General features: G+C 32.5%; 1 protein-coding gene across 1 annotated transcript in view; it reads left to right on the top strand.

Annotated features, from left to right (window-relative positions):
* LOC143079161 (laminin subunit beta-2-like) overlaps positions 1 to 20897 on the top strand; it is an 82253-nt gene extending 61356 nt beyond the window's left edge. Inside the window, exons 21-31 of the mRNA XM_076254388.1 lie at positions 54 to 245; positions 1218 to 1398; positions 2073 to 2257; positions 2528 to 2763; positions 4369 to 4551; positions 5560 to 5736; positions 7609 to 7784; positions 8397 to 8538; positions 10964 to 11140; positions 15288 to 15444; positions 20594 to 20897. Of these exons, the coding sequence (XP_076110503.1) occupies positions 54 to 245; positions 1218 to 1398; positions 2073 to 2257; positions 2528 to 2763; positions 4369 to 4551; positions 5560 to 5736; positions 7609 to 7784; positions 8397 to 8538; positions 10964 to 11140; positions 15288 to 15444; positions 20594 to 20733 (1946 nt within the window). The 3' untranslated portion in view covers positions 20734 to 20897. The remainder of the gene's footprint in view (positions 1 to 53; positions 246 to 1217; positions 1399 to 2072; positions 2258 to 2527; positions 2764 to 4368; positions 4552 to 5559; positions 5737 to 7608; positions 7785 to 8396; positions 8539 to 10963; positions 11141 to 15287; positions 15445 to 20593) is intronic.
* The last annotated feature ends 225 nt before the right edge of the window (positions 20898 to 21122 follow it).

Below are 21122 nucleotides of genomic sequence, written 5' to 3'. Positions count from 1 at the left end.
TGTAGATTCTTTCTCAATTAAATATTTCAATGCCCATGTTTTTTACTTTTTAGCATGTGACTGTAACTACCAAGGGTCTGCTCAGACTCAGTGTGACAGGAGGTCAGGTCAATGTGTATGTCTGACAGGAATCAGTGGTTACAAATGTGATCGCTGTGACAGAGGCACCACAGGAGTACTCCCCAACTGTAAGCCTTGTGGAGATTGTTTCAACAACTGGGACAGAGTGATCGGAGACTTGTCAGGTAACTTTCTAGAATGGTTAAATAGTTGTGCATACACTTAAGAGAGCTAAGTGATAACCTTTTTATGCCCCACCTACGATAGTAGAGGGGCATTATGTTTTCTGGTCTGTGCCTCCGTTCGTCCGTCCGCTTCAGGTTAAAGTTTTTGGTCAAGGTAGTTTTTGAAGAAGTTGAAGTCCAATCAACTTGAAACTTAGTACACTTGTTCCCCATGATATGATCTTTCTAATTTTAATGCCAAATTATAGTTTTGATCCCAATTTCATGGTCCACTGAACATACAAAATGATAGTGCGAGTGGGGCATTCGTGTACTATGGACACATTCTTGTTCTTATATCATCTTAAAGTATGATTATCAAATGAAATATTCTCAAGTATGAAATATTTATACATATCTTCATAGTTATGTCCCTCGGAATTCTTTGCCAACTATTAGTTTGGATGGTTTATCTAAAATAAAAATACTGTAACCAGAAAAGAAAAAAAATACCATCAATTTTCATACTTGCTGAAAGAGATTACACTTGTACCAGTTTTTACTGTCAGATGGATTTACCTTGCATTACACCAGCAACACTTCTTGCACAAGTTAGATTTTTGTTCTTTGAAGTGTTATTAACTACCTCAAATCTATCATATATTTTGATTCATCAATTGTTTGCTGTGTTCAAAGAAAAACATGGACTTTTCAGTTGTGTATTAATCTGCTACATGATCTGTAACTACTCTTAACAGATACAAATCGATTTTATGGTTTTCTCAATATCGCAAAAATTAAAATGGCATTTTAGTCTAAAAGGACAAAATCGCAATAATAAATGCATGCAATAATTTCTGAATTTCAAGTACCTGAAAAAGATGCTCAAAATTAAGTTACTGAAAAGTTAAAAAGAGAGTGAAACATGGTATCTATGGAAAACTCAAATCTTGAATAGTTAAGAATCATGTACATGTGTCAAACATTTTTCAGCCCAAACAACAGACTTGATCAAACGAGCAGTAGACATTAAAGCAACAGGTGTAGAAAGTGCCTTTAATAAAGAATTTCAGCAAATGGAGGAAAATTTGGATGAAATAAGACAGATTGTTAGAAATGCCAACATTTCTTCAGAAGATATCAGAGATTTAGATAGTATGCTCAAATCTCTCCGGTAAGCTTTTATTTCAGAAAGTTTGGCATTATATACATATACAAAATAGAACTTTTTCACCCTTTATTATTAACTTCACAAAGTACTTTAGTTGAAAATTTAACACATTTGATATTCGAATTTTAGTACTTAAAATATGAATGCAAATATGTATAGTATCAAAAAGAATGATTCAATAGCAAGATAATTAATAGTTGCATGCTTTGAGAATCAGTATTTGCTGTTTCTCTGCTAACTGGTGGTATTTAGTAGTAAGCACAAAACTTATCAGCTCAGAGTCAAAATAATGTGTTAGGGTAGAGTCTACATGAAATACCACATGAGAAAAAAACAGATCTGCATGTTGTACAATCAAGGTTTATAGTTATAATACATTATCATGTTCTAATCCTGAATATGCATTCAATTTGTCAGTGGACATTAAACAGCCATCATTCCATCCTGATATGACAACATATTTATACATAGCCAAACAGACACGATACTCTCAATAGGTGCTGGGAGAACCATATTACCCTTGGTGTACAAAGGCAAAGATAGTGTGTCTGAATATGAAATGAATTCACAGTTTTGAGAGAAAAGCTAAATCACAATGTTCAATCAGTCAAAAATATAATCATAAACTTGTATGCTTTCTTTTAATAAGTTTTTGTTCTTTTATCTTATTTACATAGGCAGCTTTTATCAGATGAGTTTAGAAGATTGAATAATACGGAAAGTCAGTTCAATGCAAGAATGGATGATATAAGAAAAGGAAATAATGATATTTTATCACTTAAACAAAGAGTGGAGGAATTAAAGAAAAAGGCTGATGATTTGAGAAGAAATGCAACAGACATTCAGGCCAGAGATGTAGAAGGTAATTTTCAATAGATCAGTGATCAATTAATAAACACACCTCCATAAGAAATCTTTTAAAAATCTATTAAGCAACAGAAATAAACATACTGTAAAGAATAATGGGGAACTTGGAAATTTTCAGTTTTGCAACTCAAAAAAGGCTGTGTGAGCTATTGCTATTACTCAGTGTCTGTCGTCCATCAACTTCTCACATTTTGATTTCAAGTTATACCCTTCTCTGTCTGATATTAGTTTCCATTATTAATTCAACTTCTTATTTTTACATTAGGTGCCTTCAACATAACAAAAGAGGCACAGCAAAAGTCTAGAATGGCACAGTCTAAAGTTGATGGAACCCAGGGAATGTTAAATGAGTCGATGAAAACAAGAGCTGAAGTGGAAAAAATGCTGGAAGAAAAACGTAATGCATTTAATCAGAAAATACAGGAAAATGAAGCTGAATTGAATGAAATAGATGACAAAGTTTCAAGTCTTGGTGGTAGAATAGCTGATCTAAATGAAATGGTAAAGTTTATTTTACAGAGCAACATTGTTTGAAACATAGCAAAGGAAAATGTACAATTTTGGGGGACAAATTAGAAATCATTAATTTTCAGAATTAAATGTTGAAAGTGTAGAATAAAACAATGCTGTTTCAGTTTTAAAAAAAAGGCCTGTTTCTCAATGTTTCAAATTTAGATCAACGTTTAAGACCTTTATGTATGAGCATCAGGGATATTTTAGCATAATAAATATTTGATAATAATGAAACCTTTGATTTTTATTATGTTTTCTGGTCTGTACGTCCGTACGTACGTCCGTTTGTCCCGCTTCAGGTTAAAGTTTTTGGTCAAGGTAGTTTTTGATGAAGTTGAAGTCCAATCAACTTGAAACTTAGTTCACATGTTCCTTATGATATGATCTTTCTAATTTTAATGCCAAATAAAGAGTTTTGACCCCAATTTCATGGTCTACTGAACATAGAAAATGATAGTGCGAGTGGGGCATCCGTGTACTGGGGACACATTCTTGTTTTATTTTATATTTCGTTGATTATTGATATATATTTTTTTTTAATTTGTAAACTATGGAAAATTTCACATTGTTGTCCAGGTGCTAACATTTTTAACCGGATTTTTGTGACAAAAATGTCGGTTATTGATTTGGGGATGTACGGCAGGCGGCCGGGCGGGCGGGCGGCAATCAAATGTTGTCCGTGCATTAACTCATGAACCGTTCAACCAAAGCTTTTAAAATTTTAATATGTTATTACTGACAACTAAATGAAGGTCAAGTTCAATAATGGCGATTTTGACTTTTACCGTTCAGGAGTTATGGTTCTTGAAAGATTGAAAAATGGAGTTTCCAGTCGTGTCCGTGCATTTACGCATGAACTGTTCTTCCAAAGCTTCCCAAATTTTAATATATTGTTACTGATGACAGAATGGAGGTCAAGTTTAATAATGACGATTTTGACTTTTACCGTTCAGGAGTTATGGTTCTTGAAAGATTGAAAAATGGAGTTTCCAGTCGTGTCCGTGCATTTATGCATGAACTGTTCTATTAAAGCTTCTGAAATTTTAATATGCTGTTACTGATGACAAAATGGAGGTCAAGTTCAATAATGACGATTTTGACTTTTACCGTTCAGGAGTTATGGTTCTTGAAAGATTGAAAAATGGTGTTTCCCGTCGTGTCCGTGCATTTTCTCATGAACCATTCAACCAAAGCTTTTGAAATTTTAATATGTTGTTACTGATGACAAAATAGAGGTCAAGTTCAATAATGACGATTTTGACTTTTACCGTTCAGGAGTTATGGTTCTTGAAAGATTGTAAAATGGCGTTTCTGTTCACGTTGTTGCATTTACTCATGAACCATTCAATCTAAGCTTTTCAAATTTTAATATGTTGATACTGATGACAAAATGGAGGTCAAATTTGATATTGACGATTTTCACTTTCACCATTCATCAGTAATGGTTCTTGTGATATTGCCAGGACACAAATAAATGTTAATAAATCCGGTTTGCTGTCGTTGTGACAGCCTCTTGTAATGTATATACCTTGAAAGCAAAGCATCTGTGTCTTTCTGACTACTTCTAAATAAAGTTTGACTTGTACATTTCAGGTTTGTGATGGAAGAGGGGACCCTTGTGATAGTGTCTGTGGAGGGGGCGGATGTGGCAAGTGTGGAGGAATCAGTTGTGATGGAGGGGCTCTTACCAAAGCTGACAATGCCATAGATCGGGCCAACCAAGCTAAACTGTTATTAGACATTAAAGAAGTAGATGCCAATACAATGCTTACAGAGGTATAAAGAAATAAGATCAATGATTTTGTCTTGATCCTCATTGGCCCTATTATATATGAAAACTTATACGGTTAGCAATATTTTCATGGAAGGAAAATTTAGCACAGCTTTGAAAACAACTGAAGTGTTAGTCATACTGATTATAATTATTGGAACTGAAGCTAACATCAACCAATAAATAATCTGTATACTTAGGTGTCATCAACCAAAAAGTCAAATAGTTATTTCTTGAATAAATGTCTAGGACAATTTCCAAAATCAGATCCAATAAAAAAGAAAGTTATTCACCTTTGAAGTATTAGTTATATGAACAATTGTTCTTTAAGCGCTTTCAAGCCTGCAAAGTTTGGAGGACCCCGAAAGTTTTGTTTTAGTTATTTTCCTGAAATATGTCCTATGCAGAGGACATAAAAATTCTTTTCTTTTGTCACATTTTACAACTTAAACAACATAAAATTCTCCTTGAACATATTTTCTCTCTTATATAATTATATCGCATAGATGTCATATAGTGTAATAAACTGGCCATTACTGTATTGGCCTTGGTATAGACTCAAGTTCTGCTGTATTGGTCTTTGAGGCTCAAAGACTCACAAGTGTCATTTGCCATCATTATTGCCATGGCTTTCTCTCTTGAATTTCATATTAAATACTTCTTACATTTGGCTCCTTGGAACCTCTATCTTATTCATTTTTAAAACTCGACCAATATCTTGCATTTTTGAATTTTCCTGTCAGTCTAAACAGGTGAATGGCAAAGAGAGACAATCCTAATAACAGCAGATCTGTATTGGAAAGAATGCTGGAATTTGTTCATTATGACTTATTTATTATGTAACAGAATGACAGTATCACAATCTGATGTTTCTTAAAGAATGATTTAAGTATACCCCCCTGTTTAATTATTTGCATAAGATAACATGCACACATTATCTTATTAATGTGTTTACTCAAGCAACATAGTTCTATTAAATTGTTTCATATTTACATAGTGTATTCATATTTCAGATACAGCAAGCACAACAAGAAGCAGAAGAAGCTAAAGATCAAGCACAGATGGCTTACAATGAAGCAATGAAAGCTAAAAATCAAACTGAAAAAGCTAAACTCATGTTGCAGAATGTACTTTCTGACGTACAAGACTTCTTGGGATTAGGTAGAGCAACACCAGATGATGTTAAAGAGGTAATTATCATAGTTTTATTTTATGTTTTTTTTTCAGATTTATTTCAGACTCTGTGGGAACGAATTTAAACTTATTTGATAAGCTAAATATTAAATGGTACAAAATGAAACAGATATTCTTGCATTTAAAGCATTCATCTATTTCAACTTTTGGTAGACAGCCATCTCATATATGGCTTCCCCCGAGTAGAAAATTATTCCAGAGAACTTCTTATTTCATTTTCTCAAAATTTTACCATTTTTTTATGCCCCACCTACGATAGTAGAGGGGCATTATGTTTTCTGGTCTGTGCCTCCGTTCGTCCATTCGTTCGTCCGTTCGTTCGTCCGTCCCGCTTCAGGTTAAAGTTTTTGGTCAAGGTAGTTTTTGATGAAGCTGAAGTCCAATCAACTTGAAACTTAGTGCACTGGTTGCTTATGATATGATCTTTCTAATTTTAAAGCTAAATTAGACTTTTGACCCCAATTTCACGGTCCACTGAACATAGAAATGAAAGTGCGAGTTTCAGGTTAAAGTTTTTGGTCAAGGTAGTTTTTGATGAAGCTGATGTCCAATCAACTTGAAACTTAGTACACTTGTTGCTTATGATATGATCTTTCTAATTTTAAAGCCAAATTAGACTTTTGACCCCAATTTCACAGTCCACTGAACATAGAAATGAAATTGCGAGTTTCAGGTTAAAGTTTTTGGTCAAGGTAGTTTTTGATGAAGCTGAAGTCCAATCAACTTGAAACTTAGTACACTTGTTGCTTATGATATGATCTTTCTAATTTTAATGCCAAATTAGACTTTTGACCCCAATTTCATGGTCTACTGAACATAGAAAATGAAAGTGAGAGTTTCGGGTTAAAGGTTTTTGGTCAAGGTAGTTTTTGATGAAGTTGAAGACCAAACAACTTGAAACTTAGTACACATGTTCCATATGGTATGATCTTTCTAAATTTATTGCAAATTAAGATTTTTTATCCAATTTTACGGTCCATTGGACATGGAAATTGATAGTACGAGTGGGGCATCCGTGTACTTAGGACACATTCTTGTTACACTATTACTTTTATTTGTTACTATTAAGAATTTGATTGTCAGAATGATGATAGTTTAATTCTTTGTTGTTGAAATCTCATTAAATTTACTGACTTAAATAACAAGTTACTTACATCCTAAAGGTTTACAGATTGTATTCTCAAATATTTTAGCCACGAGCATCACTGAAGAGACATGTATTGTCGAAATGCGCATCTGGTGCAGGAAAATTGGTACCGTTAATGTTATTGTACCAAAAAGGAGTTGACATTAATTCTAGATTGGCAAGATGCATTTGTACTTCACATGTTTCATGGCTATGTTTTGAACCTTTCTTAGACAGGGTTAATTTACACCATGAGCATTACAGTTATTCTTTTCAATCACTTTAAGTAAACCGTTGAAAAAGCTTGATAGAACTTAAAAATATGGTCTAATCGAGATAAAAGCGAAATACAATAAGTATATATGTTGATCATGAAAGTGGTAGGGAATATTGTTGTCTTCACAAGACTGTAAATGTAAAAGGGCTGCAATTCTTTCATATTACTTAATAGAAACATAAATTATATATTTATATATACAAACATCCTATCATATCTACTTAGACCCTGAAAAAAATTATGGTGACATCAAGGGAGGTCTTGTTAAATAGGCACAGATCATCACAAAGTCTTGATATTACAGCTAGTGAACATTGTTGTTACCTGACCTAATAATGACTTCACAGTTCAGATGGCAAGCAAGCTAACCAGATATTACCTTTGCTTACACACTCAATGCAATTGGCTGTAATATACACTTTCAATATTGTTGCTAAGTCATTAACAGTAAAAATTTGTTTGTAGATAACTGAAGAGGTACTTGGTATGAATATATCACTGACTCCAGACCAAATCATCGAGTTGGCACAGAAAATAAATGAAACCATTTGGGGTTTACAGAATATTGATTCCATTCTCAATGCTACAAAAGATGATTTAGATAAAGCACAGAAGCTGAAGGAGAGGGCGGAAAATGCAAAGTAAAAACTTGATTAATACCATTACTGTTAAGGGTTGTGTCAACCACCATTGACTTAATTCAATTGTAATTAGAATTATCAAAGACACCAGGTTGATATTTAGTTTGTTAATTGTTAAAAAGAAATTCTATCTTTCTGAATGAGTTGATTATGTTCTAATAGGAAATATTTGGTAAAAAACTCTTGTCTTTATTTTATACCAAATTTAATGCCATATTTGTTTTAAAAAAAAAATACTGTAAACCAACTTATATTCACAAGCTATTTATTTTTGCAAGTAGAAAAATAATGCAAATATAAATTGTCAAGAATATGTAAAACTAGGATCTTTGCTTCTTATATTACATTAAGTAAATTAGAAAATAACGAAATTGAATAGCAGCAAGGTGGACTAGAAGGGGTTAAAAGCGAAATTAGTGATCAGCGAAAATAAGTTAGTTTCCTGTAGAGGCCATCAATAAACTTGGTACATCCACTTCATTTGAACTATGGTCTTATTGGCAATCATACCACATCTCCTTATTTTTATATAATAAAGAAAGAGATAATCTTTTGGTACTTTCTTAACAAATTATTGCTTGTTTGTATTTGAAAAAAACTTGATTATTGTAGGGGTGATGCTAATACTATCCTAGGAAAAGCCCAGGATGTTCTGGACAACTTGAAGGGAGCTACATCTGCCCAGGAGTTAGCTACAATTGCTATTAATAAGGCTGACACAGACATAACCAATGCTGAAGCAGACCTCACACAGGTAAATAGAGAAAACAGGTTCCTAAGGAAATACTTCTTCTCTGGATAATAGAAATGCAGTCACTTTACAAAGTTGTTCACATAGATTATGGTCGACCTCATTTTATTTGTTTTAATTGTTGAGAACAGACAAGAATTGCATAATTTACTGCAATATCTGTGTACAGTGAAACCTGGGTAAACGGAACCCTGATAAAACCAAATTTCAGTTTAAACCAAACAATTTTCAAAGTCCCACAAAATTTCCTTATCAATTAACGTTAACCTAACTTGAAAAAAACAAACCCTGTCAACACCGAATTCCGAAAGCTTTTTGAAGGCTCGTTAGTAAATATGTATTTAAAAATTACCTGTCAAAATCGATCGATAGCAATCAAAACAAAAAAGTATTTTTAATTATTTGCATGATTTAATTAACCAAAAACAGGATGACAGAGTATCCCCGAGGGTATTTGAGGTTAAATTAACTGGTGAGTTGTTATTACAAATTAATTAGCATGTTTGTGTCCATGTATAAAGTGATTTTGTTGTAAAGAAACGTTAAACAGGTCAGCTGCTCCATCGCTGAAAATGACAAGATAGGAACTTTCCCTTAGATCAATTAAATGCACTTTACTCAAATAATTATGGTCACAAAATCGTAACTGCCATTCTGTAGCTAAACTGTTTTTATTGAATACTAGTTTTAAAGCCTTTCACTGGATTAAGAAGTTGTGCAACACAACAAGGTCAATCGCTTTCGATTGCCGTATTTCCTTTAGAGGCCCTATATATTTGATTCGGATGCTCCTGAAGACTTCCGTTAGCTATTTAGCAACGATAAAGTCTGTGAGTAAACTGGACCCCTGCCATTGTTTCACTCTAATTGTGTGGCGAAGTAGCAATCAGCGGGTGGCCAGTTTAGTCCGAGAACTCATGTGTACAATGCCGTTCTCGATTCAACTACAGAATCGTCATTTGACAGTGACTGGGAATCTGAATTGATCAGTGAATGAACGATTGAGAAAATAATTATAAAAAGAAAAATCGCTCCAAGTTGGACATCATTGAACGATTTATAGTTTCACAACAACAGCGTGATTGCCTGACGGAGTGACGACTGATTTACAAACAAAAATGTATCAATACGTCTATCTTCATCTACTTATATTTTTACATTTACATCAAAATCGACACGAAAATAAATTTTCGTCTGTTGTGTCACCTATTATACCTTGTCAGTAATTGCCAAAATTATTTTGGTGTCGACTTCCGTTTACCTCTACAATCCGAACACCTGTGAAAACCGAACAAAACTTAAAGTCCTGTGGGTGTTCGGTTTGGACAGTTTGATCTGAAAAAAAACTTCATTTTAAAAACAAAATTCTGTATTTTACTGATAAATGGAGTCCTTTTTAGCTCACTAAATGGTGAGCTTTAGCCATCACTTGGCGTCCGGCGTCGTCCATCATCGTCATCATCCGTCTGGTGTAAACTATTTCAAACATCTTCTCCTGAAACTACTGAACCAATTCAAACCAAACTTAAGCTGAATGATCCTTAGGGTATCTGGAATAAATGTTGTGTTTTATTTTCTGTTTCGTCAAAAAACATGGCTGCCATGGCTAAAAATAGAACATAGGGGTAAAATGCAGTTTTTGCTTTGTGTTTTATTTTCTGTTTCGTCAAAAAACATGGCTGCCATGGCTAAAAATAGAACATAGGGATAAAATGCAGTTTTTGGCTTATCTTTCAAAACCCAAAACAGTTAGAGCAAATCTTACATGAGGTAAAAGTGTTCATAAGGTAATGTTCTATCAGCCCTGAAATTTTCAGATGAATTTAATAACCCATTGTTGGGTTCCTGCCACTAAATTGGTAATTTTAAGGAAATTTTGCAGTTTTTGGTTATCATCTTTAATATTATTGATGATAAAGATAAACTGTTAACAACAAAAATTTTCAGCAAAGTAAAATCTACAAATAAGTTTATATAACCAAAACTGTCATTTGACCCCTTAAGGAGATATTGTCCTTTAAAGACAATTTTACATAATTTGTTTATCATATTTTCAAACTTTAAAAAATCTTCTCCTTTGAAACTACTGAAACAATTCCAACCAAACTTAAGTTGAAAAAAAATTAAAGTGAGCGATTCAGGCTCTTGTTACAGTCAACATTACACTTTTACACTGCCAGCAGCAATGGCAGGCATAACACATAATTCTGCAGAACGTTTAAAACAACTATGTAACCAAATTTTTCAGTAAATGTTTTTGCCAGGAATGCACTAGTTTGTCTAGTTCAAGTAGAAAGAAATTTAGTGATATTATTTATATTATAGAAATGCCGATTTGTATGAGTAAAGATAATTCTCTTTCATTTATTAGATTGAAAGATAAATGAAAGATTTGTATGAGTAAAAATAATTCTCTTTCATTTATTAGATTGAATCAGAGACATCTGCTGCGAGTGAAAAATCAGACATGTCACTGAAAGCAATAGAACTGTTGAAGATAAGACTGGAAGCTTTACGAAAAAAATACATTGAAAATGACATTAAAGTAAAACAAGCTGAAGACGCTGCACAACGAGCTAGTGAGACTGCTATGATAGCTGAAACGGTTTGTAATCAATTTGTATTCCTAACAGAAGTGTACTACAAGTATAGAAATCTCTTTAAATCTTTCTCTTTCACAGATAATAAAATTCTGTGTGCTTTTCGGTTTTAGATAAAAAAATAAAAATAAAAGTCTGGTATACTTATCCTAGACATCCTCTTTTTATTGTTTATCATTTGAATTTCCTTAAATTTTGGATATTACCAAATTAGATAAAGATTTTTTATGCTCTTGCATCTTTGAAAAGAAAAAGATTTATTTTCTTCATGAAAAAGTCGATTGATACAGCATTTAATTAATATTGTATATGTGTGTATGTATATATGATATTTTAATCATGATATGAAAAATGCCATGTTATAATCTATATATATATATACTTTTTTAATTAGTACTTGTTATTTGAGGACCCTCAGTATGAATAACTACAGGGTGTGAAATGTAATCTGGAAAGGCTGAAAGTTGCTTAATTCAGAATTATAATTCAGAGATATATTGCCAAAATGAGAACCTTTAATATTGGAGGTTTTTATACAACTGCAAAAAAAAATGTGCATCCTATAATGCTATCATGTCGTCGTCTGAAGACCGCATTTAGTTTCTGGACAATAAATTAAGTTTTAGTGAATGGATCTCTATAAATTTTTACCAGAAGGTTGAATACCATTAAAGAAAGGTTGGGATTGATTTTGGGGGTTATGGTCCCAATAGTTAAGTAACTAGGGGCCAAAAAGGGGGCCCAAAATGAGCATTTTTGCAGTTTTTAAACAATAACTCGTGTTTAAGTGTTTGAATCTCGGAAATTATTGCACAAGTTTCAATACCATGAAGGGATGGTTAGTTATGACTTTGGGAAGTTATGGTTCAAAATGTTTTTGGAAAGTTTGCTATAGCTTGCTATAGCTACTTTCCATAGGCGTCGGCCTCAACTACAGGTGAGACATACTATCGCAATGTTCTGCTCCAAGATAATGTAGTACTAGTGTTCAAATTGTGAATCTTGGATATTTTGAGTTGCTACTCTAAGTCTTTTGAAAAGATTACAGCTGAATAAAAAAGGAATGAATTTTCACCGACAATTCAGATGAATTTAACTTCATTTTAAAAATAAATATCACAAACACTACTTTGCATATCGGTCATTGGCTGAAGAGAAAATCAAAAGAAATCTACGCGAGACAGCTTTTCATTCATGAATATTTTATGAATGAACATTTTCCCGCACTATTTTTTACTCTGTACGATATTTACAACTGTTTATTATTGAATAAGTAAAATCCCCAGTGTATCAAAAGAGTCCTGTATGCGAGAACAGAGACATATATACACACCATTATCACTTGTGTATATATGTCTCTGGCGAGAACAAGTTGATATTTGACTGCAAGTTCTCGGATAATTGACAAGTGATAATGGTTTGATTTATTTGAACAATTCACAGCTGATAGAATATAAAATAATCAATAATTAACTGGCTTATGTCTCACGCCAAGAAAGGTTAATACCGGCTTTAATAGAAAAGTGCATTGTTTTTGTCAAACTGACATCGATCTGAAAGTTTTGATGCAAAAAATCATTTGAAAACTTTTAATTCCGTTATTTAAATACTAACTGTTTCACATTCAAATGTGGATATAAGACCCTTCACTCGTTCAGCATGCTCAAGTGTATCAAACTGACAACAGAAAAACGTTTTAATGACAATTAGTATCATTGCATCCGTATAATTTAAAAGCAACCGAGTCATCATCTACTTCTGAGAATATTATAGTTCAGTGTATCAAGATCGAGATCAAGCTAAAGACAAGTGCTTTAGAAATTATTAAAATGATTTAATAACGTTTGTCCATGTACTAGCAAAATGACTTTCTTAGTGCTTAACAATGCAGTGGCGGATCCAGAACTTTTTATCCTCACACTTTATTCCTGGGACAGTATGATTCTTTAAGATTGACCTATAATCAACAATGTGTCGTCCTAACACAGATGCAATGATTACTAGTATATCAAATAAATGGCTTAAAACAAAAATATCAAATGTCATTGCCTCAATGGTAATTACACAGCAGCAACTAAAATGTGTTGCAGGGTTATAAGCACCTCAGATCAACATTGTATGAATCTAGTGTATATAAGCTTTTTATTCCTGAGGTCATACTTCTATTGTTATTCCCCAACCATATTGAGTTTTATCCTTGTTTTTTCTGTAAGTATGTACGTCCCTTACTTGTACGTACATCCATATGATCCAAAAATTGATTTCTGTTCTCTTACTTTAGTTTGCCTGAACCAAATTTTATGAAACTTATACGCAATGCTTATAACCACAAAACACAAGTTAAGCTTAAAATTGTTAGCTCACTTTTACCATTCTAGATGAAAAGGGGTGAAAATTTCAGTATACCCTATCAAGTATATATACCCTTATATATAAGTTTGACTCATAGCTTTCTTCGGTTAAACATTATCAGGTGAACATAAAAACGGTCTTTAGATTTAGAAGTATAGATATATAAAACAAGAATGTGTCCATAGTACACGCACGCCCCATCTGAAATCATTTTCTATTATCAGTTGACCGTGAAAATGGAGTAAAACTCTAATTTGGCATTTAAATTAGAAAGATTATATCATAGGAAACATCTGTAATACTAAAATAACGAGGTCCAATTTGTCAGCAGTCATGGGGTTAAAACGACAAATCAAAGAATTCAATTTTATATATATCCAATATAGCACAATGCTGTTGATTAAAAAATACTCCATTCCAGGACCTTTTGTTTTCCAAATAATTGATATTACCAATAATTGATAAGTTCCAAGTCGACGGATTCAAACAGAAAGATTTTGAAAGCAGAGAAAAGTGTGCATCTTATAATCGGCATGACTTTATCAGATGACAATCCCAATACTAAAATAAGGCATACACATAGTTATATACTTTAATTCAGTCACGGACCCAAGATATCACAGGTGTTTTGTAGTGTGTACTACGTTTCAAATTGATTGGACTTCAACTTCATCAAAAACTACCTAGACCAAAAACTTTAACCTGAATGGGACAGACAGACCAATGGACGGACGGACGGACGAACGGACGAACGGACGCACAGATCAGAAAATATAATGCCCATAAATGGGGCATAAAAAGTGAATTTTGGAAATTGCTGGCGAGACAATGGTTTAGTTTGAAAAATCAAAACTGTGATTAAATACATATTTGAAATAATACACGTCTATAACCTACATGACCTATTTGAAATAATACACATATACAGTTGCAAACTTTCCAGAGGTGCTATCCAACACTTTGATTGATTTAGGGGCAAGAAAGGGGGAAAACTAGGTTTTTCTGGTCAATGGACAATTAAAACAATTTAAAAGCAGTGTAAGGGAGGTAATTCAAAAACATTTAACATACAATGTTGGGTATGCTCAGATATACCTCCCTTACACTTCTTGTAAATTATGTATTAAGGAATATCAGGCTTTGGACTCATTTCCATAAAAGGGGGGTGGTAGTGTTTTCAATTTTTTTTTTTCAAATTTCTCAAATTCCAAATTTTTTAAAAGTTTGAAGATGAAATCTTTAATTGCACAATATTGCGCAATAGATTTGTAAGATCTTGACATTTGCTTTGTGTCAGAAACTCATTTTATGTCAAAAATTGATCACAATCCAAGATCAGAGCTGTATCTAGCTTGAATGTTGTGTCCATACTTGCCCCAATTGTTCAGGGTTTGACATCTGCATTTGTATAAAGCTGCGCTCTGCAGAGCACCTGGTTTAAAAAAGAATTAAGATTGCATTTTTATTATATTACAGATTTACCATATTTTATCAACATTATTAGATTATCTTGTTACTACAACAAAAAAAACTAATTAGAAAATTGTCGTGCTATAGCAGGATCCTATACTTTAAGACATCGGGTGCTTTGTGGTTTTTATGATACATGGGTTACATGAAACCTTTGGATATTACACTACAGTTATACAGATATTCTTATTATGTGGACTTAATGTAGAGAGTGCTGTGTTCAATGCTTTGGAAATGATCCATGCATAGGATATGTGATCCCCTAAATCCAAGTAACAGTTATAAACATTAAATTCAAGAATTTTGTTTATTTGATGTTTATGTTTACAGAGAGCTACTGAACTTGAAATGGACTACAGTCCCACTGCATCACAGCTAGATTCTCGTTATAACCTTACCAAAGCAGCCAGAGCTAAGGCACAAGATCTAAAGGATAGAGCTGACAGATTAGCAGGGGAGACAACTAATAAATTAGACAAACTCAGAAGTATGTAAATTGTGTCATGCATGAGAAAAAAATTATGCCACTTTTTAAGCAAATTGAATTCTAGAAAGAGAAAGATATTTTAAAGAGATTTCAAATAGCCCCTTTTGATTTAACATGATAGTAGTTCGTCAGATATCATCATTTGTATATATTTTCGGGTTGCACCGACAAAAGCAGTTATAGTAACTTTTCGACACTCTCTGTCTTGTCATCTGAAAGACCTTAGGTAGAAAATTTCTGTCAAAGTTTTCTTGACTTCTTTGAAAGGAATGATTTAATATTTGGTCTGCAGCATGATTATGTTGTATTGTATCATGTAAGCAATTTTGATAACCTATATTTATAGATTATCGTCGATCATCTTAACAAGATTGATTTTCTCGCTTGAGCTGGTACAGCGAAAATGAGAAAAGCAATCGAGTTGAGATGACCAATGATAATCTGTTTATCGCTATTTTACCTATGACGACGTTGTCAATTTCATGTCAATTTCGTTAGCAACGCCACGTGGCCTCCTTAGTTTCTAGCGATAATTTTTATACGACCGCAAATTTTGAAAAAAATTTCGTCGTATATTGCTATCACGTTGGCGTCGGCGTCGGCGTCGTCGTCGTCGTCCGGCGTCCGAATACTTTTAGTTTTCGCACTCTAACTTTAGTAAAAGTGAATGGAAATCTATGAAATTTTAACACAAGGTTTATGACCACAAAAGGAAGGTTGGTATTGATTTTGGGAGTTTTGGTCCCAACATTTTAGGAATTAGGGGCCAAAAAGGGCCCAAATAAGCATTTTCTTGGTTTTCGCACTATAAGGTCCGAGACCACAATTGTCGTCCCTTGATTTTCGTTGTTCACGAATATAGTCCCTAGTGTTAACAGTGGGTTACTTGCCAATAATTTTTATACCCCTTCCAAATTTATTTCTCCATGTTTAATGCCTCAAATTGTAAGTAGGGGGGTGAAACTACACTGTAAAAAAATTTGGGTCCAGAATTTTACAGGAAAGTAGTGATTTGGTCCAGCTGAAAAAGGTTAAAAATTAGCACTTCGGAAGCTGTCAAAAGATTTCAAGACACCCTAAACACAAAATTGTCCATATTTTGAGTTAGAGGCGATGAAGTTTTCTATATTTTTGATATAATTTGTCCCAAAAGTAGTTCAACACACTGTAAAAATTTCATTGAGAAAGCGCAGGTGGGATTTTTTTTATTTTCATTTATGTTCTAAAAGAAATGCACTACGAATTAATTGTGTTCTCGGACCTAAGAGGTGAAGTCTGTAAATATAGAATCTGTACTTTGGCAACTTCCCTAAATGATTTGGTGGTTTCAATTTGTCAAATAGCATGAAACTAAAGGATTTACACTTTTATTTTATAGAATTTCTGCAAAAATGACCAATTTTGGCATTTTATGGTCAAAATAGGCATTTTAAGGCTTTTTCAATAATGATGCATACATGGCATCCTGACTTTTTATCTGACAGGTTTTCATGTGTCAATACTTGTGTTTCTATGCCTTTATCTAGTTCTTTTGCTTGTTAATGAACTCAGAATCTACAGAAAAGAACATTATCTCAGACAATATGTACAAAATGTGTTGTATAAATGACCCTTGTCTTAACGCCCTGTTTGGATGAAGTCAAAAGTGGGGTTCTTGGTACATAAAATTTGAAGTCCACAATAAAGACCTCACTAAATTTGTATCAAAAGCACTTTGCAATGTCTATTGTACCTGTTCCATCTCACATAATATCTTTCTTTTCTTCTGTAGGATAGCAAGTGGTTTAGATATAAGCCTGTTGAGACTAAAATTGCATTCAAGTTTTTCATTAAAAAGGCAAAAATCTTTGTATCATACCATACTGTCTGTAAGAAAAGTTAATTGCAAGAGCCTTTTTGTGCTCAGATTTGTTGTATCATGTCACATGAGTATAGAAATGATAAAAAAGACACAATTTTTTATTTCTTATAGCCTCAATATGCATTTTTTAATGTAAATATGTGGCACGGCCTAAATTGACCCTTATTTCTTTCCAGTCTTACTTGGCTTAAGACCCTTTTAAAGTAATATGATATGTTATTTGTGACTTTTCTTTCCATTTAAAGTACATTCAATACATATGTAAGGATTATTTATAACCTAAAAGCTTCACAAATTTAAAATTGCTGGAAAATATTACATCTTCATGTAAGGCCCCCTTTCATTGAAAAACCTCAATTTTTAGGCCCAGGCTGATATAAATTTGACTTTTGAATAATTATGCTAAGTCTGATATATCAAATGAGTACTCTATTGCTTTTAGTACATAATAAATGATATATTAGGGCATTTAAAAAGTATTTTTTTGCAATATTTTAATTTTCAAAGCCCAAAATGTTGATAGTTGAAATTATTCAATTTTAACGTCAAAATTAAACACGCAAAGATGAGTATAGAATTTAGCATATTGTCTATAATATATATCCTATTGTTATGAAACTTTGCAAGCAGTGTTATAATTTATTAAGCTTTGGTCATACCAAGTTTTTTTAAGATTTGTCAACTCTTTCTATCCTATTAGGTCCGAGACCACAATTGTCGTCCCTTGATTTTCGTTGTTCACGAATATAGTCCCTAGTGTTAACAGTGGGTTACTTGCCAATAATTTTTATACCCCTTCCAAATTTATTTCTCCATGTTTAATGCCTCAAATTGTAAGTAGGGGGGTGAAACTACACTGTAAAAAAATTTGGGTCCAGAATTTTACAGGAAAGTAGTGATTTGGTCCAGCTGAAAAAGGTTAAAAATTAGCACTTCGGAAGCTGTCAAAAGATTTCAAGACACCCTAAACACAAAATTGTCCATATTTTGAGTTAGAGGCGATGAAGTTTTCTATATTTTTGATATAATTTGTCCCAAAAGTAGTTCAACACACTGTAAAAATTTCATTGAGAAAGCGCAGGTGGGATTTTTTTTATTTTCATTTATGTTCTAAAAGAAATGCACTACGAATTAATTGTGTTCTCGGACCATAACTTTAGTTTAAGTTAATAGAAATCTATGAAATTTTGACACAAGGTTTATGACCACAAAAGAACAGTTAAGATTGATTTTGGGAGTTTTGGTCTCAACAGTTTAGGAATTAGGGGCCAAAAAAGGGCCCAAATAAGCATTATTCTTGGTTTTCGCACAATAACATTAGTTTAAGTAAATAGAAATCAATGAAATTTAAACACAATGTTAATGACTACAAAAGGAAGGTTGGTATTGATTTTGGGAGTTTAGGTCCCAACAGTTTAGGAATTAGGGGCCAAAAAGGGACCCAAATAAGCATTTTTCTTGGTTTTCGCACCATAACGTTAGTTTAAGTAAATAGAAATCTATGAAATTTAAACACAAGGTTTATGACCATAAAAGAAAGGTTGGGTTTGATTTTGGGAGTTTTGGTCCCAACATAATAAGGGCCCAAAGGGTCCAAAATTAAACTTTTGTTTGATTTCATCAAAATTGAATAATTGGGGTTCTTTGATATGCTGAATCTAACTGTCATGACTGTGTATGTAGATTCTTAACTTTTGGTCCTGTTTTCAAATTGGTCTACATTAAGGTCCAAAGGGTCTAAAATTAAACTTAGTTTGATTTTGACAAAAAATGAATCAGTTAGGTTCTTTGATATGCTGAATCTAAAAATGTACTTAGATTCTTGATTATTGGCCCAGTTTTCAAGTTGGTCCAAATCGGGGTCCAAAATTAAACTTTGTTTGATTTCATCAAAAATTGAATAAATGGGGTTCTTTGATATACCAAATCTAACTGTGTATGTAGATTCTTCATTTTTGGTCCTGTTTTCAAATTGGTCTACACTAAAGTCCAAAGGGTCCAAAATTAAACTTAGTCTGATTTTAACAAAAATTGAAATCTTGAAGTTCTTTGATATGCTGAATTCAAAAATGTACTTAGATTTTTTATTATGGGCCCAGTTTTCAAGTTGGTCCAAATCAGGATCTAAAATTATTATATTAAGTATTGTGCAATAGCAAGTCTTTTCAATTGCACAGTATTGCGCAATGGCAAGAAATATCTAATTGCACAATATTGTGAAATAGCAAATTTTTTTTTAATTAGAGTTATCTTTCTTTGTCCAGAATAGTAAGCAAGAAATATCTAATTGCAAAATATTGTGCAATAGCAAGATTTTTTTTTAATTGGAGTTATCTTTCTTTGTCCAGAATCAACTTAAATCTTTGTTATATACAATATACAATGTATATTCACTTTTTACTACCAACTGATAAATTAAAATAATCTTTACCATTCAGTGATAACAAGCAGTTTTTTTACATCTTAATATTTTATGATGTATTTAAATGAGTAGTTATTGTTGCAAACTCCATTAGAAATTTTAATTGAGATTAGTTTTGGAATAAGGGAAAGGGGGATGTGATTAAAAAAATTGGGTTCAATTTTTCTCATTTGAAATTTCATAAATAAAAAAGAAAATTTCTTCAAACATTTTTTTGAGAGGATTAATATTCAACAGCATAGTGAATTGCTCTAAGAGAAACAAAAATTTTAAGTTCATTAGAACACATTCATTCTGTGTCAGAAACCTATGCTGTGTCAACTATTTAATCACAATCCAAATTTAGAGCTGAATCCAGCTTGAATGTTGTGTCCATACTTGCCCTAACCGTTCAGGGTTCAACCTCTGCGGTCGTATAAAGCTACGCCCTGCGGAGCATCTGGTTCCATCTCAAGCGAGAAGCATGATATGAAAATTATCACAAAAAAAGATCAAAGGAAAAATGCACAAAATAGCGATAATATAATATACCACTGTCTATCCATCCCATCAACACTAAATATGATTGATAATTACCTTTCTTAAATCCCTCAGGCAAAGTTGACCTTTGATGGATTTTAGTATTCTCTTTAGGTCCTGTTTGTTGATATAGTCGTTAAGTCGTAAGTATTCCGTATTTATACATCTGTGGATTTGAAAATCAGGATAAAGGTAAATCCTTTGAAAGCATATTAGATGCACCAAATATATTTGAGTGATATTTTCATTGTTTACCTAAGCATAAATGTACTGTGATTGCACAAGCTATTTTTGTATGTTCGGGAATATGTTTCAAAATGTATATTTTTTTGTGTATTTATTTTCAGAAATGCAAGAAGATTTCAACAAAAATGAAATGACTTTAAATCAATTAGCAGATGACATAGATGAATTAAACAGAAATATGACAATTTATCTGCAAGTTATAACAAAGAAATCCAGGGAGTATTATAAATGTAAAACATAGTTGCCATACATAGTTAGTGGTAAAAAAGTTTTAAAAGGGCTGTAACCAATTGACAGATCTGCATATTTTTTTTACAATTATGATAACTTATTGCATGTACGATTGTATTTAAAGCTTTCCTGATATTATATACAAATGTAGGTTAGATAAACATGTGAATTAGATTATCTATTCAGGTTGTATTTCATGGTTATTAATCTCGTGTATATTAGATTCATATACTCATTATTATACAAATGTGCCAATATTTTCTCAAACTGTGTTACATGATTATATTTCAGTAAAATAATTGAACAATATTTATAATATGGTGCTGACATTATTGTTTTTGTTTTCATTTATCAGAGTTTTAGACTCTGATATTTTTGTGATAATATTCGCTTTACGTC

The sequence above is a fragment of the Mytilus galloprovincialis genome, chromosome 1, assembly GCF_965363235.1.
Source record: "Mytilus galloprovincialis chromosome 1, xbMytGall1.hap1.1, whole genome shotgun sequence".
Taxonomy (NCBI): Eukaryota; Metazoa; Mollusca; class Bivalvia; order Mytilida; family Mytilidae; genus Mytilus; species Mytilus galloprovincialis.
The sequence above is the reverse complement of the archived record's forward strand: the minus strand, read 5'-3'. Positions and strand labels throughout refer to the sequence as shown.